The sequence below is a fragment of the Protopterus annectens genome, chromosome 2.part0, assembly GCF_019279795.1.
Source record: "Protopterus annectens isolate FY-2018-M chromosome 2.part0, PAN1.0, whole genome shotgun sequence".
NCBI classification, from domain to species: Eukaryota; Metazoa; Chordata; order Ceratodontiformes; family Protopteridae; genus Protopterus; species Protopterus annectens.
This window is the reverse complement of record NC_056728.1, coordinates 389,096,929-389,114,592: the sequence shown is the minus strand read 5'-3', so window position 1 is coordinate 389,114,592 and position 17,664 is coordinate 389,096,929. Positions and strand designations below refer to the sequence as shown.

At 43.2% G+C, this 17,664-nt stretch overlaps 1 protein-coding gene across 2 annotated transcripts in view; it reads right to left on the bottom strand.

Moving 5' to 3' along the window:
• LOC122793098 (probable global transcription activator SNF2L2) overlaps positions 1–17,664 on the bottom strand; it is a 2,696,898-nt gene that overhangs the window by 588,363 nt on the left and 2,090,871 nt on the right. For both annotated transcript variants that reach the window (XM_044060828.1, XM_044060829.1), the window contains exon 26: positions 10,738–10,965. In XM_044060828.1, coding sequence (XP_043916763.1) covers positions 10,738–10,965 — 228 coding nt within the window. The remainder of the gene's footprint in view (positions 1–10,737; positions 10,966–17,664) is intronic.

Genomic DNA, 17,664 nt, shown 5'->3' with positions numbered 1-17,664 from the left:
GAGAAAGGGAAAACAGACTTGATAGGGACAATAAAGTGCAATGAGAATCACTTTGCTTCTCAGCCATAGAGCTTTCTTCAGAAATTGAGGAATTAGAGGGATTGGTGGAAAGGCATAAAAAAGTCCCAGGGGGCCAATCGTGGAGAAGAGCATCTCTCGGGGACTCCCCCAAGGGGGGGCCAGGACAAAGTAGCTGCTGCATTTGTAATTTGTAAGAGAGGCAAACAGATCGCAGCAAGGCTGACCCCATTGACAAAGCATCTTCGCCGCAACATCAGAATTGAAGACCACTCGTGAGGCAGGAGAATGCATCTGCTCAATTTGTCGGCAATCACGTTGGAGTTCCCCGGAATGTGCATTTATATCAGAAAGTGGTTGGAGGAAATTGCCCATTGCCAAACTCTTAGGGCTTCCCAACAGAGAGGGTAGGAACTAGTTCCCCCCTGTTTGTTGATGTGCCAGACTACTGACATGTTGTCCGACTGAGCAGCAATTGTCCCTGAAGGGAGAGCAGATTGGAATGCTTGCAATGCTAAGAGCACTGCCCTCAGTTCTAGGATGTTGATATGCAAACTGGCCTCTGAAGGGGGCCAAATGCCTTGGACTGTCTTTCCCTGAAAATGCCCCCCACCCTATCAGGGATGCATCCGTGGTCACTATGGCCTTGGGCTGAGAGGGGGAAAAGGGGTGGCTCCATAATTTGTCTTCTGGCTTCATCTACCAATATAAATCCTGCTTGCATCAGGACATTGGATGAGTTAACATTGACCACTGTGATGCCAATTCCCATTGAAGCAGCCTCATATGGTATCTCGCCAGAGGAACTCAGATGACTGTCGCTGCCATGGACCCAAGGAGCTGTAAGACCTGGTGAGCCAGAACTTTGTCTTGAGAGACTATCACTTGAAGTTACAACCTCATCTTCTCCAGTCTATGAAGTGGAACAGCAGCCATGCAGGATTTTGTGTTTAGTCTTGCTCTAATGAATTCTATGTCCTGTGTGGGGGATAGCTTTGCCTTTTCCTTGTTGATCGAGATGCCTAAGAACTCTGCAAGCCTTAGAACGAAGTCCAAGGCAGAAAGCAGCGGATGCCTAGTGGGGGCAGTAAGGAGCCAGTCATATAAATATGGAAACACATGGAATCCCTGTAGCCTTAAGTGAGTTGTTACCACTGCCATGCATTTGGTGAACACCCTTGGGGGTGTGGTGAGACCAAAGGGCAGTGCTTGAAATTGATAACGACTGGCTACTAGCCAGAAGTGGAGGTATCTTCTGGAGCGTTTATGTGGTAATACGCTTCCTGAAGATCTATGGAGCTCATCTAATCATTTTTCTCCAGAAAAGGAAGGATAGACTGAACTGTGACCATCCAGAATTTTGTTTGTTGAACAAACTTGTTCAGTACACTGGCCTCCAGTCCCCTGTCTTTTTTGGCAATAAAAAGAATCTTGAGTAAAATCCGGATCCTATTTGGTCTGGTGGGACTTTTTAGATATCTCTTTTTAAAAGCAGCTTTTGGATTTCTTGTGCTGCTATATCCCTCTGACTTGGTGGAACACTGGGGATTCATCTTTGTGGCCTGGGATAAAGACTGAAGGGGATATGATAACCTCTGGTAATTACTGTCTGCAACCAAGAATCCGATGTTATTGTGTGCCAGGCTGAATGGTGTAGAGAGAATCTTCCTCCGACTGCTTCCAGAAGTAAGCAATCAGGCTGCTGCTCAGGAGTGCTGGTAGGGGTGTCCAGAGAAGGAATCTTTGGAACCCTGGTTAAGCAGGCTCCCTCTGCCATGGGAGGGGTTTCTTCCCAAAGAGTTTCCCTCTCTGTCCTAGGAGGAATACTTGCCACGTGTGTCCCAAAAAGGCCCTTGGGACTTTCTGAACCACATATTTCCACTCCTCTGATTCCTGGAGTAAGGGTCATTGAGGAGTGAAAAAATGCATGTCAACAGCAGAAAGGGTCTTTCTGTCCTTCTCACACCTGGCTAATGTGTCTCTGACTTTTGGGCCAAACAGCGAGAAAGCATCAACAGGAGCATTGATAAAAGAAGACTTGAAGGGGTCTGCAAAATCACATAAGCGCATCCAGATGTGACGCCTAATTTCAACGCCTGTACCCGCTGTCTTGGACGTCCCTTCTGCTGTATATGCAATAAGTCGCATGGACGAGTTTGAGAGCAACTCTAGGGTGGTAAGCTGGGAGGCAACCTTATCATGGACCTCATCAGACACTGCTCCTGCTAAGGTCTCTGAAAGCTCAGTTATCAGATCCCTTTGGAATCGTGTGAAATGTGGCAAAAAATTCAAGGACCGTATAGTGAAGGTTGATGAAGAAAAGATGTGCTTCCTGAGTCTGCCATCATTCTGGATTCTCAGTTTGGAGGATGGACAGTTGGACTCTGCTCGGCAAGTTCCAACCATGGCATCTACTGCTAGACTTTATCGACCAGTGAGGCTAATCCTCAGGTGCAGAAAGAATTTTGTCCGGTCTTCAGGGAATTGGCCCTACAGTATCAGGGGCCTTCCACGCATGCTGCAAGATGAGTTTGACCAGTTCATCAGCAGGTGGGGTCAACCAAGAAGTAGAAGGCCGGGCACAAAAAGACTGCAAGAAGACAGATTACTCGGAGGATGGGTTTGTGGGCTTCTAATCACCCCTCTGTTTTAAAATTTCCAGGATGTCTCCAAAGGATACATCTTCAGGGGGTGACTGAGGGAACCCTTCCCCTTCATCGAAATCTGTATCCTCACTGACCGATTCTTCTGTAGAATCCAGGTGCTTCCTCTTGCACAATCTCTTACGGGGTGGCTCATCAGTGGAAGATCTGAAGAGGACATCGAAGAGAGGAGACCCTGCAACACAGAGTCTTGCTACTCTTGTGCCCACTGAAACAAGGTAGCAAATTGTGACAGTTGCGAGCCAGAGGACACATAGATGTGACACTCTGATGGGGATGTAGCCAACTGTGAGCCTGCTGACGCCAGGGCTCTCTCCATAATCTGGAAGGCAGGCCTGCCTGAAGACTGCCTGAAGAGGGATGGTAGCCCAGAACCGAAAAAGACAACCTCAGAACAGGGGTCACACCCTGCTCCAACGAGCCCACCTCCAGAGTAGGAGCCACGAGAGGACTCATAACTGCCAGGGCACCAGGAACCATGAACAGTGCCATGGAAAAAATCGGAGCCAATGCCGGCAACCAAATCATGGTCCCATGGGTGGGTCGGATCTAATGGACCCGCAGACCACAGAGTTGGTTCTGGAAGCAAGCTGAGATCCACCATCAGCACTGAAGAAGTTGGCACCGGGAACATCGAAGTCGAGGGCTCCAAGACCCGTGGAGAGGTTGAAGGAGGAAGATAAGTGGGAGTCCTAGGGGGTGTAACCCTTGGCTCCAGGTAGGAGAGAGGTCCTTTAAGGGGGCAGGAAAGCCTCTGGCCACCACCTACATGGCAAACGAGATGTGAGGGGAAGGGAAGAGAGGCAGTATGGGTAGCCTTGGCTTGAGAGTTTCTGGCTGGCGCAAGCTTGATATAATGGCCGTGTCGGTTCCGAGGGTTGGAACCGAGATCTAACAGTCAAGAATGAATGAAGATTACAACATCAGATTAATCATTTTCCACAAATACAATGCTGTTTCTAATTTTTAATACTTTTCCTTTCTGGCACAGTTTTGACAGGATCATGTCTTTCTGCTGGTATGACTGCATTTTCTTTACTAATATTGGTCTTGGTTACTTTCTCATGCCCAAGTTTGGAGCATACACTTGATGTGCCTTTTCAATTAACAAAAACTGCTATGGAACACCAGTCCAGTTACTTATCTGTGCTCCCATAAAATTAATGCAGTCTGGTACTTCTATTTTCTCTGATACAACAACAAAAAAGTCAGTTCTTCACTCACTTTAACTACTATTTTTTGAAACAGAGCTTTATAAGAAGTCTAGTACTCAAGCTTTTTCTTCAGTTCAGCCTCTGATTTTTGCATTTTTATCAGTTCACCTGAACAGTTAGTTGAAGCTTCTTCTATTTTTCCAGCTTTTCATTGTTTGAGTTGATATATTCCTTCAGTGTTTTATTTATTTTAATCACCTCTGAGTACATTTGATTTATTGTTTCGTCTAAATTACTGGAACAAAAGCTCTTGGACCAAAGCTGAAGCTTGAACTACTTTTTACTGAACATCTGGAGAACCATTCTCAAACACTGTTTTCTCTTCACCTTTTCCGGTTGTTTTTTTTTTCCAGGTTTTCTAATTCTCTTCTTTGCTGGCATTCAGGCAAAGTATTTACTAGCCAGTAACTGAATTTTGGCAAGAAAGAGAGTTTCAATGGCACTCCTATTTCTCAGTTTCTATTTTCACAGTAAGACAGTTAAGCTGCTGACCAGTGTGCAGTCATCTTAGATGTTGTAATGTGTATTATCCTTAACATAAAGTAAGTTGTCTACCATGGAACAACCATGTTAATAAAATAAAAAAAAATCTAGGGGAATATGAATCATCTCAATGGGAGCTCTACAGTAAAGGTTGTTTGTTTCACAATGAAGGAATTAATGCTGGAATGAAAAGCTTTGAAATATTCTGTGCATCTATAAAAGTCAAGTGAAAAGCCTATGGCAGACAACTATTAATGTTGCACTTTATTACCATACTGTATATGTCAAGCACTACACACTTTACAAGGAATCTTATTCTATTCTGATTTGCTTTTATTTGAATATAAATGAAAGTTATATACATACCATAATGCTAGATCTGTGTTACTTGGTTCTCTCTGGTTCAGCCTGTGTGTATATAGGATCCAATCCCAGATCTGATGCCTACCTTTCTGAGAACTTTCAGATCTAGAGCTTCCCCTCCTCCTCTACCTATAATCTCTCTCTCTCTCCCCTCTTAACCTCAGATTGAGTTTGCCTCATACATCCTTTCCACAACACTAAACAAGTAAAAACCCACTATGGGGAATAACAAAGGACCCAAAGTGGGAAAAACTTCAAGGCCTAGACTCCTACTAATGTAGTGGATAACTACTCCTGAAAGGAAGGGAGACAGGAGGTAGGGATGGTTGAAATGGACAGAAACAGACAACATGGGCCTAGTGTTATGGCAAGTACATGACTTGCATATCCAATCTTGTCTTTTCTGTCCAGCTTCACATTCTGGGACAGAATCCTCAGCCAAGTTTCATCCAGGGAGGCCTTAGAAGAGAACATTTCAAAGAATGGTGGAAACAAATGTGGCCCTAGACCTCGACTGAAAATCCAGCTAGTAATGGGACACAAAAATTTAAGTAAGAGCCCACGTACCAGCAGCACAAATGTTGCCAATCCAGGTTCTACAGAAAAATGCTGTGAAAATAGCCACTGCTCTAACAGAATGACCATTGGGTTTAGATGGTAAGTACTTTCCTTTCAACATGTATACAAAGGAAAGGCAATCAAAGCCATTTGGACAGGGTTGTTTTCAGTACTGGCTTACCCAAATTAGCCTTAGAAAAGGAAACAATAGGCTGCTCAGACTTTGTAAAAGGTTTTGTCCTGTCCAAACAGAATATCAACTGTCTATGAACATCTAGGCAGTGGAATAAATATTCATCTTTATTGCTAGAATTCAGTAAAAATGCAGGCAAATGAATGTGCTGGTTCAGAGTATATTCTGATGCTACCTTAGGTAAGAAAAAAAAAAAATATATATATATATATATATATATATATATATATATATATATATATACATATATCTCGGTCTTGAGAGTAACCCTATCCTTATGGAAAGTTAAATACAGGGGAACCAAGGATAACACCTGCAGTTCCAAAACCCATCTTGCTGAAGTAACAATCACCAAAAACACATTTTTCCATGGCAAAAACTTCAATGAAACTGGCTGAAGGTTCAAATTGAGGACAAGTTAGAACTTACAACATAAAGGACAAATCCCAAGGTGGAAAAGGATCCTGAATTAGAGGTGAATTAAAGATGAAGCATTCTCACCAAAAATAGGCATTAGACATCTTTTGAGCAGCCAGAGGAGTGTTGCCTTTGCCAATGTGAAAATCTGAAACAGAAGCAAGTTGAACTTTGATAGCCAAACAGCTTAACCCTGACAGAAAAAGATGCAAGGAAATCCAGGAGAGCCTCAAGTGGTACAGAAAACGAGTCTGGACCCTTAGATGCAGCCCAAAAGGCAAAGTGTTTCCATTTGACAGCACAGATCTTATGTATAGAAGGTTTCTGTGAAAACAAGATATTAATAACCCTGTCTGACAGCTTGGGATCTCTGGCCATCATTGGAACTGCAGAAACCATACGGTTAACTTGAGAGTATGAAAGGTGGGAGGAGGAATTCCTGCTTGGTGGGAAATCAGTCCTGGAATGGGATCAAGCACCCCACGGTGGGTAGCAAAGGTGAGGCCACAGAAAAGTGAGCCATACCTTTTGGGGCCAGTATGCAGAGATGAAAATCCCAGTCCGCAAAGGGCTGCTTTCTGAAGAAACTATCATGAGTGAGGTCAGTTGGTAGGCGTGAAGCACAGCCAAGGGCCAAGCATACAGAACAGCATCCCTCGGTGACTGTCCCTCTGGGGGAACCAGGTTATAAAAACTGCTGCATTTTTTGTCATATGGAATAGGAAAAAGGTCATAGCAAGGGGTGCCCTAGTGTCAGGAAAGTCTGAGTTACTACTAATGGATTCGGAGACCACTCGTGAGGAAAAATATTTCTGCTCCAACTGTTGGCCAAGATGTTAAATTTCTCCAGGATGTGTGTTGCAATCAGAAACTGATGACAGGAAATCGCCCACTGCCAAACCCATATGGCCTCCCAACAAAGAGGGTAAGACCAAGTTCCCACAGTTGGCCGAAGTATCAAACCACTGACATACTGTCTGTTTGAAACACAATCATACCCTTAGAAAGGAGGATTTGAAAAGCCTGCAATGCAAGGAGGACAGCTCTTATCTTGGCAAAACACATTCTAGTGACATACACAGTCTTTCCATCATGCTCACTCCTTGTCAGTGTGTGTGTCCTTAATCTTAGGGCCAAGCAAAGATGAACCATCATAGGGAGCACGAACAAAGGATGCTTTAAAGAAATCTACAAAATTACATGCCGTCGCATAGCAATGTCAGTGCCCACAGTATGTGTACCACTGGCTGCATTGGAAAGCAAATGCATAGACACACTGGTAAAAGAATGCATGGTGTTCAACTGTGCCTCAAGAACCTTCTGTGTCTCCAGGGACTGACATCTATTAATCTCCTTTGACACATCAGATACTAAATCCCTCTAAAGTTTTGTCAAATGAACTAAACAGTTACACGCTCTCAGCGTAAAGGTTGCTGAGGTGTATGTATGCTTTCCTAATGGATCCAATGCCCTAAAATCCCTGTTTATGGGACTGAATGAGGAACTCTCCTCAGAAATGTCCTCCTTGTTGGCAGTCGCCACCATGATCACAGTGGGCCCTTTAGTCCATAGTTGTCAACTGGGGGGAAGGGGGGGGTCCAAGATCTTATCTGACTTCCCAGAGACTGGTTCCACCACATCCTGTTCTCACCAAGCCCTTTGGAACACTAGGTAGGTGAGGGGGTCCTCAGGGGAAGGGGCTTTGAAGGTCAGCACAAAACCTTGAGGAGATTGCCAAATGAGGCATTGTTGTGGAGGGATTTTGGGGACCCTTCACCTTCACTGAGGTCAGAATCCTCGCTGTGAGATTCCTCTGGAGAAATTATGTGCTTCCTCTTAGATGGGGGGACATCAGGGGGTGTAGAAAGACTGGGTATCCCTGTAAGCAAGGGAACATGGAAAACTTGTGGAGTGGGCTGTCCCAGAGCCAGCAGACACACATCTGTAGGTCCAGAGAATGAAGAAGGAAACATAAAAGATGCTGTACACTCCTTATATGGGTTGTAGAAAATCCTCCCTGTGGCACCAAAGGCAGAAGTCGCAGATGCATGCTCAGAACTGATGTTTCCTGGACCTGAAATCCTAGAGAGCTGACGGTCACCAAGGCCAACTGGCTCTGATGCAGATACCATCAGCATCAAAGCCACCAGAGGAGCCAAAGATCTGTGGAGTTTCAGATTCAACTGATCTGGAGTGGAGGGAGCCACTTATTTGCAGTCTCCCTTGTCTTTGGTCTTCGGGTCCTTGTCCTTTCTTTGACCCCAGTTGCCCTTGTCTGGTTAATGTGAAAGAGGCAAGCTGGGAAGGATGAATACACTACAGAATAGGGGAGCAACTGCTTGAGAACAAGTTTGGCTCGGCAATCATTTAGCATCAGAGTCCTAAATCCCTTACAGATAACATACTCAGAGTTGAGGTGAGATGCCCTGAGACAAAAGAAGCAGCTCTCATGGGCATCTTGCGAGAGAAGCTTGTGGACACACTCACTGCACTTTTTTAAAGCCATTTTCTTTCTCCTTGTCTAAGAAACAAAACACTACAAGCTACAACAACCAACAACAGGAATAACAGCAAAACCACTATAACAGCAAACCTAGCTACTCAAGAACCTACCAACAAAGCACAATAAATACAATTTTTTTTTAATACACAAAGAAGGTTGAAAAGACGTGACTCACAAAAAGAGACACACTTCCAAGATTTGTACACTACCTATCACACCTAAACACTAAACTATATGGGAGAGAAGCAACAGAGAAAAATGCTGAAAAACTATACAAAAAGAATACAGGGATGCAGAGCTTGTTCATGCAAATAAGACCTGAGTTTGAAAGGGGAGAGCAAGGCATTATGAGTAGAGGAGGTGGTGTTCTATAGCTGAAAGTTCTCACACAGGCTGGTGTCAGTCAGGATGAAGCCTGATGGAAAAGATAACACTGGCTTTCCATTTATTTGTTGATTTATTGTCTGACTGCTTGTGCTGCACTTGTATGCTGAAATTGCCTACTGACTACAGAAAACACCTACCCACTGCAAACCTTGCAATTGTTTCTGTTAACAACTACAGCCTAAGGATTCTGTGTCACAATACATGGAATCAGGAAGTAACTTTACAACTGCTCAGCCAACAGTAAGTACAAATAAATGTTTACTTCATTTAATAAACACAGTTCCTCTTAAATAACAAAACTAATATATATATATATATTAAGACGCTGTCCGGTTCAACTCAGTTAGAGCATCTTCTGCGTGGAGGCATGCGTGAATGGGCGTACCATCGTTGAAGGTTGTGCGTCAGGGCTGGCAACTCGGTACATAAAAATCAACTGCCAATCATTAGCAGACCGGAGTTCTGCTGTGGTGACCCCTATATCTATATATATATATATATATATCTATATATATATATATATATATATATATATATATATATACACATAATCAGAAAGTCTACACTACATGATAAGCTGATAATCATAGCAAAAAGAAATAGTAACAAAAATCTTTGCATATGATCTTTAAGATGAGGACCAAAAACACCCCCTCTTTTCTTCTTTTAAAATGCAGCACTCAGCTTCTACACTTTATGGTACACATGGAGCAAGTTCTACAGAACTTCAGTTCTGACCATAAATGAAACACTGGCATTCATTTGCTGATAACTTCCCCCAACACTCAGTAATTGGGGTTGCTGACCCCTTCTCCCAACCCTCACTATGTCTCTGCTACTGAGGGACACAGTTGTAGTCATTAGTGTGCCACATGGATTGTATTAGACATTCACTTCTCCATAAATGACACCAAGATAAAGTTACTGATGACAGATGGAAGAACTGGCTTTATGTAGGATCTCAGGAAACTGCCAAACATGGACAGCTGGGACAGCTAAGGTTCAATGTAAAAAAACAAAGCTAAGTGTTGCATATGGGGTACAACAATATTTCAAAAATACATTAGAAAAAAAAAAACTACAGGTGGTCACAATGGACCAGATGAACCACAATGGATGGTAAAAGGTCAGCTGCCAAGGACAAAAAGATGCCAGTGTGTATCATCAGGGGAAATTACTCCACTGACTGGTAATACCACATCTAGAGTGTTGTGCACATGTATGGAGGCCATACAGGGTAAAGGAACACTGTGACAATGCACAGAATTCAGAGAAAATAAACTAAGGTTTGTAGGGTCATGGAGAGACCACTACAAAAACAATGAGAAGGAGATAGGACTCTTTTCACCACAAGAATGAAGGGAAAGAAGCAATAAGATCTAGATACATAAGATTAGAAAAATGACAAGGAAACATAATTCCAAATCAAGGATAGGTGAAAGCAAAAGAGGTTACAACTACTAAACAGACAAAGTGGTTGATACATGAATAGGGTTACCAGAGTGGGCAGTAAAGAACAATACAAATAATTTATTCAACAGGGCAAGAGATGCGTGAAGGAAAAAGGGAAGCAATAAAGGAAGGACTTACAGATATAAGGCAAACTATTTATTTGACAAGACTATTATTTGCATTTATTAATCTGGGTACAGCACTAATCCACATTTACCTATTTATACACAGCCTGGGAGCATTGTCTGGTTAAGTGAGTTGTTCAGAGGCTACGCAGACAAATGTTCTGCTGGGTGATGTAAGTATGTACAAGACTGAAGGGACGATGACTCTACATGCACCTATATAGGGAAGACTGTCCTCCTGATTCAGTTTCTTAAACTGAGTTATACCAGCCTGCTAGAGCACCTGTAACCTACACTTATTAATGGACAGGGCTATTAGGTGTCAAAAATATGAATGGTCATTACCAGCTTTAGTTCTTACCTCATTCTGTTCTTCATGCTCTAAGATGGCTTGCAGAAATACTCTTCTTTCATGGCTTGAGGACTTCTGATCAAACATGCCAGCCTGTATAACTTTTTGGTCAACATTGAGTTTATACTTTGCTGCAGCAAGAATCTTTTCTTCCACACTGTTCACAGTGCACAGACGTAGTACTCTGACTTCATTTTGTTGACCAATTCGGTGGGCTCTATCCTGAGCTTGCAAGTCCTGTTTATAAAAGAAATGTATAAAAAAAACAACAAAACAGTTCAGGTGTGTGACCTTAGTAAACTGATTACAAGTTAGAAGACAATTTTATATATTTAATGACATTATTTCTGCATCACTGATAGTGTTTCTTGCAGTAGATCTATACCTTAGTTATCTTCCTGCATCACCAGGTTAGATACAGGTGAACAATACAGCTGAAGATGAACAGAGTAATTAACAGCAACTCAAACTACCTTTTGAAGGAATGTGAAATTAGTTATCACACACACACTATCCTTACAAAGAGCAAGGAAAAACCTCTACAAGCCATAATGCCAGAAGCACAGAATGCTCAAGTTGAAGTACAGACCAATAAAAGCAGTGTCTTCCAAAAGATAAAAATACTATCATAAGAAGCCAGTGTCTCAAGTCAACCTCACCAAAAATAAAAGCAAAGCCTTAAAAAGATAAGGATTCATATTGGAGGGCTGAAAAGCATTAGGCCTCTAAGTATGTTTTAGAAACATCTAGCTGCACCAGTGCATAGTCATGTAAAGTATTATAAAAGGCAGAAGCTAGTGAGAGATGAACCTTAATTCCAGGGTAACACTACATCTGAAAAAGACAGCAAATACTCTAAAAGCACATTGGGTTCAGACAAACATGCACAGACACCAGAGGCCTGCAACACGGGTCTGTCACCAAAAGAAAGTCCAAGCACCCACAACCGCAGATATGCAAACGGCACCAAGGTTATTATTACAGCTTTATATCCAGAAGGTGTAACAATGTAACAAAAAAAAAAAATTTTAATCAATTTTTTGGTATAATGTTTTTATGTAACAATTACTGCTGTTTACATTGTTTCTGTTATATCCTCTATTAATTTTGTATGTTTTCCTGGAGCTTTTCTCCCCGGGCCTCTACTGAAAATGGACATGTATCCAGTTAGACTAGCCCGGTCAACAAATGTAAAATAAATATATAAATGTCCAAGCCTGGATTCTGTACTGTATTCTCACACAGGATGCCAAAACTAAAGCTTCCTAGGCCCTCTCAAGGGCAGGCACAATAAATAGCAGAGAATGTCCAATTCTGCCCTGATAAAGGATATCCTCAGAGAAGGAATAAAAAGAGGGGTAACATATTAAGGAATGGTCAAAAAGGGGAATGCTTCCAAGGCAGTCACTGGATAAGGGTGCCACCATCAAAGTTTGGGAAGACCTGGGAATCTTTCAACTGCAAGGCTTCTGTTACAACTGCTAACCCTCTGGTGAATATTCTGGCCACTGCACAAAGTCCAATAACATTTGCCCTGGAAGTACTGTCCATCCAGAATGAACTACAGTAATCTCCTGCCTGGACAAAATGCTGATGTGTCAAAAGGTATTCATTTACTTATTTGTCTTATTTGACATTTGATCATTGGGAAAGCTTGACTGTGCATAAAATCCATTTTCAACAAAGGCCCAGGGAGTAAAGCTCTATAAGACATAAAAAGAGGTTATGTTCTTACTACAACATTCTATCTGTGTTGTCCATTTTCATTCTTCCTTGTCCTGTGAGTTTCGGATCCAACTCGGCCACTTTCCAAGCTCAAGATTCGATGCTCAATTTCCTACTCTCTATCCTATAATGCCTCCTTCCCCCAGAATACCTCAGATCAAGTTTGCTAAAAATTATACAGCTAAAGACATCTATATAGATATAGAAGAGGAAAAAGGTTCAGGGGCTCTTATCAGGAACTACAGTTCCTGATAGAGACCAACGCCATCAGGTCTACATGGAAAAGAGGGCAGGGGGAAGGAGGGTGGGGAGGTTGAGGAAGAATGAAAATGAACAACACAGATGGAATGTTATTGTGAGAACATAACTTCTTTATCTGATGTTGTCATTTTCATTTGTTCCTCAACCTGTGGGAGAGTCCCCAAAAACACAGAACCTAAGGTGGCCCTTGTGGAAGGATATTCTAAAGCACTGTAGAACCAAAAGCAGCTCTGTTCCTGGAAATGATGTGTAGTTTGTAATGAGAAATAAAGGAGGCAGCTGCACAGATATCATTAATTGACATTCTCAATGAAAAGGCTTGAGAAGTTCCCATAGATCTCGTTGAATGAGCTTTGACACGCCCTGGCAAGGACATACCTTTTGATGCATAAACAAAGGAGATGCAGTCAGCAAACCATCTGGTCAGAGTAGGTTTAGTGACTGCTGTGCTTTTCCTCACTTCTGAAAAAGATATAAACAGCCGGTCAGATTTTCTGAAGGCTTTTGTCCTGTCCAGATAAAAAACGTAATTGCCTATGAACATCCAGAAGATGCACGTGTATTCTCCCTTATTCTGGAAATTAGGGAAGAAAAACAAAAATGAATGGACCGACTGATATTGTTTTCTGTGACCACTTTTGGTAAAAAGGATGGATTGGTCCATAAGGAAACTATCCTTATGGAAGATCAAGTAAGGTGGTTTAGTAGAGAAGGCTTGGAGCTCAGACACTCTTTTTGCTGATGTAATAGCAACTAAAAAACCTGTTTTCCAGGACAGAAACTTCACATCCACTTTAGCTGCTGGTTCAAAGGGAGGAAGAACCAAGGCTTGTAGAGCTCAAGGAGGGTTGGATCCTTGACTGGGGGATGGAGTAAAAAGGTATCCCTGAGAAAAAAACAATCACAGTTTAGAAGAAGTTACAGTAACAGAATGTTCCCCACTGTGGAAATGCAAAATGGCTGCCAACTGAACCTTCACCAAGGAATAGCTGGCTCCGTTCCAGAAGAGAAAGGCCAGGAAATCAAAAATCACAGGAACAGAAGCCATAAAAGGATCTATCAGCTTCTGCTGAACCCAAATAGAGAATCTTTTCCATTTGCCTTTATATATCTTCCTAGTAGATGCTTTGTGAGCTGATATCAAAAGCTCTTGGACCGGGGATGAAAGCCTGGAATGTCTAGCTAACATTAGAACTGGAGAAAACATACGGTTAATCTTAAACCTTGAAGATGTGGATGAGTCTGTCATGAGGAGTGGGACAACAGGTCTTGAAGAGGTTCCAGAGCTCATGGCGGACAAAGTAGATGAGACCAAAGGAAGGTGAAGCAAATCTGGCGAGGCCAGAAAGGAGCAATGAAGATTACTTTGTTGTTCAACTGATGAGCTTTCTGAAGGAATCTGGGAATCAGGTAACTGCGGAAATGCATAAAGTAGACTGGGAGGCCAAGCATGGACTACAGCATCTCTCGGGGGCTGTCCCTGAGAAGGGATCAAGGCAAAGAACTTGTTGCAATTGTTACTGAGGGGAGAGGCAGAGGACGCAGCAAAGTTGACCCCATTCGTGAAAGATCATGTTTGTCACTGACTGGTTCAGAAATCACTTGTGAGGTATTGAGATATCACTACCATTCTACTTAGCCTGCTCGTTAGAATGCTGGACTCCCCCAGAATGTGTGTTGCAACTAGAAAGCATTTGGCACAGATCGCACATCGCTACACTCTCATTGCTTCTCAATACAGTGAGTAAGATCTAGTTCCCCCTTTTGTGTTGATGTAACATAGCACTGACATACTGTCCATTTGAACTGCAATGGTCCCCAAACAAAGTAAGTCGTGTAGTGCCTGCAATGCTAAAAGAACTGCTCTCATCTCCAGAATGTTGATATGCAACTTAGTCTCCTGGGGCGACCACATTCCTTGGACCATCCATCCCAGAAAATGCACCCACCCAAATGGGAGACATCTGTGGCTAGTGTGGCATTTGGCAGGGGGAAGAATAAAGGCATGACCTTGGCAGACTTCTGAGGAATGAAGCCACCAGAGAAGAGAGTCTTTGCAAACCCTCAACAGTTTTATAGACTGAGTCAGAGAATGCTGACGTAATGACCACTGAACTAACGTCCACTGTAGGATTCACATATGTAAGCATGCTGTAGGCAGTAGCATCATGGCAGCCATAGAACTAGTTTCGCTGGAGGTAATGGGATTGCTAGGATATGTGAGACATAAAATCTCAAGAGTCGACACCCTGTCTGGAGATAGAAAGGCCATAGTTCTGGTAGTGTCCAAATAAACTTCAATAAAGTCTATTAGCTGGACAGGACTGGGCTGCGATTTTTGTGTGTTTACAGTTATGCCTGGGAGCTAGTTGTGACAGGTAATCCCCAGCTTGAATGAGTAGATGCCTGGTTGAAGTGGTTAGGATCCAGTCATCCAGATAAGGAAACACATAGAATCCCTGCAGTCTGAGATGAACTGCAACTACTGCCATGCATTTGGTGAACACCCTCGGGACTGTGGTGAGACCAAATGGAAGCACTCTAAATTGGTAATAACTGTCTCCCAGCCTGAAACTAAGATGCCATCTGGAGTACCTCTCCTATGATATGGTAGTACACATCCTTCAGGTCTACTGAGCACATCTAGTCGCCTATCTTCAGAAGAGGTATGATGAATTGGATCGCGACCATCCTGAATTTCAAGCTTTTTACTGATTTGCTCAGGGATGTTAGATCCAAAACTGGCCATAGGTCCCCATTTTCTTTGGTAATAAAAAGAACCTTGAGTAGACACCCAATCCAATTTGGTCAAGAGGGACCTCAGGGATGACTCTTTTTTGGAGCAGCTTTGTCATTTCTAGAGCTGTTGCCTCCCTCTGACTGGGTGGCACATCTGTGAGGTAACTTTTTGATTTCGGAAGATTTAAGAAGGGAATGGAATATCCTCTGGATACGATCCTTTGCACGCATTGATCGTTTGTGATGGCCATCCAGGCTTCTGGGTGCAAGTATAAGCACCCCCCCCAACTGCCTCCAGAAACAGGCAGTTAGGCAACCCTTCAGGAGCGTCTGTTCAAGGAGGAATTCTGAGACCCTTAATTCTGTGGACCCCCTTCTGCCTCTGGAGTGGCATTTACCATTCTAACTGTTTCCCCACCTGCCTCTGGGGGAAAAGTCTCCCTGAGATTCCTGAAAAGAAATTTAAGATTTCCTGAACCATAGTTTTGCCCCTCCATGCTGATTCCTGGAAAAGGATTTTGTGGAGTGGAAAAATAGATTCTCATGGTACACAAGGTCTTCCCATCCTTCTTGCTGAGGGAGAGTGTTTCACAAACTGTTAGGCCAAACAGAGAGAACCATCAAAGGGTGCATTGAAAAATGATGCCTTGAAAGGTTCCGCAAAATCACTCAGCCGCATCCAGGCATGACACCCAACAGCAATGCCAGAACCAGCGGCCCTCAAGGTGCCTTCAGCCGCATGGGGAATCAGCCTCATGGATGAATTAGATATTGATTGGAGAATGGCCATTTTGGAGGAAAATGTGTTGCGTTCCTCTTCAGACATGGACTTAGGATTGAGCTAGAAATTTCCTTCACTGGATCACTCTGTAGCCTGGTAAAATGGGACAAACAGTTCAGTGTTCATAAGGCAAATGTGGATGAAGCATAAATTCTCTTGCTGAACCTGTCCAAAGCCTTAGACTCCCAGTTAGTGGCATGGACAGTGGAGCTTTCCTGTGCTAGCTCCTTTTTGTTGGCTGTCGTGACAACCATAGCATCTACTGGGATCCCTTTAGCCCAGTGGGATTTGTCCAAGGGAGTACTTATTATCCTGTCAGCCCACTAAGGTATGGGCTCTACAGTGTTCAGATCCTCCCATACCCTAATGGAAACTAACTCAAAAGAGGGTGCCCCATGGGGAAAACACTCAAGATGTAGATGGGCCAGTGCCAAAGGCTACTAACAGCACTGACTCCTCAACACTAGGGCTTTGGGAGGGCCATCCACCCTTCTGGTGGAGGATCTCTAGGATGTTCACAAAGGAGACATCTTCAGGTGGCTATCTGGTGGACCCTTCCCTTCCCCAAAGTCAGTGTCTGTAGTGACAAATTCCTGCAAGGAATCCAGGTGTCTCCTTTTACCCCTGTTCTTCCAAGGGACCTCCTTAGTGGGATACTCTGGGGCGTAATCAGAAGAAAAAGAGGGTTTCACAGTGGGAAGTGGTTAGGGGCTTTGCAGCACCTGCTGTCCCGGTGGAAGACGAGAGACTTCAATGACAGACTCAATGGGGGCAGGCATTAGATCTGATGGTGGAAGAACTGGAAATCCCCTAGGATAGGCAAAAAACCCTCTCCACCACCTCTAAGGCAGATGGGCTGTGAGGATGAGGACTGTAATGTGACCATCCAGAATTTTGTCTGTTTGACATACTGATTCAAATGACTCAGGTCCAGAATGGATCCGAGGTTCCCTGTTTTACTAAAAAGAACTGTGAGTAGACTCCGGACTCTATTTGATATATGGGGACTGGTTGAATGACTCCTTTTCTTTTCTTTTTTTTTTTTTTTTTTTTGTTAGCAGCTAACCTTGCTGTTGCAAGTTGCCACTGACTAGTGGAACTTTGGCAACTTTTTTTTTGTGTGCAAAGAGGAAGGGAAAACAGTATGGAATAACCTCTGGAGATTACGTTTAGCACCCATGAATCTGTGATTATGTTTTGCCAAACTTGTAGGTGAAAAGATAAACATCCCCTGACTGCCTCCAGAGTGCAGCAGTCGGGCAACACTTCAGGGATGCGGAAAGGGCTTTTCGGAGAACGGTCTGCAAAAAGCCTGATTGTGTGGTCTGCCCCTGTCTCTGGGACGACCTCCATTATAGTTACCTTTTCCCCAATTAAGAGCAGGTCTATTGCCAAGAGTCTCCTTATAAGGGTTCTGTGACTTTCTGAAC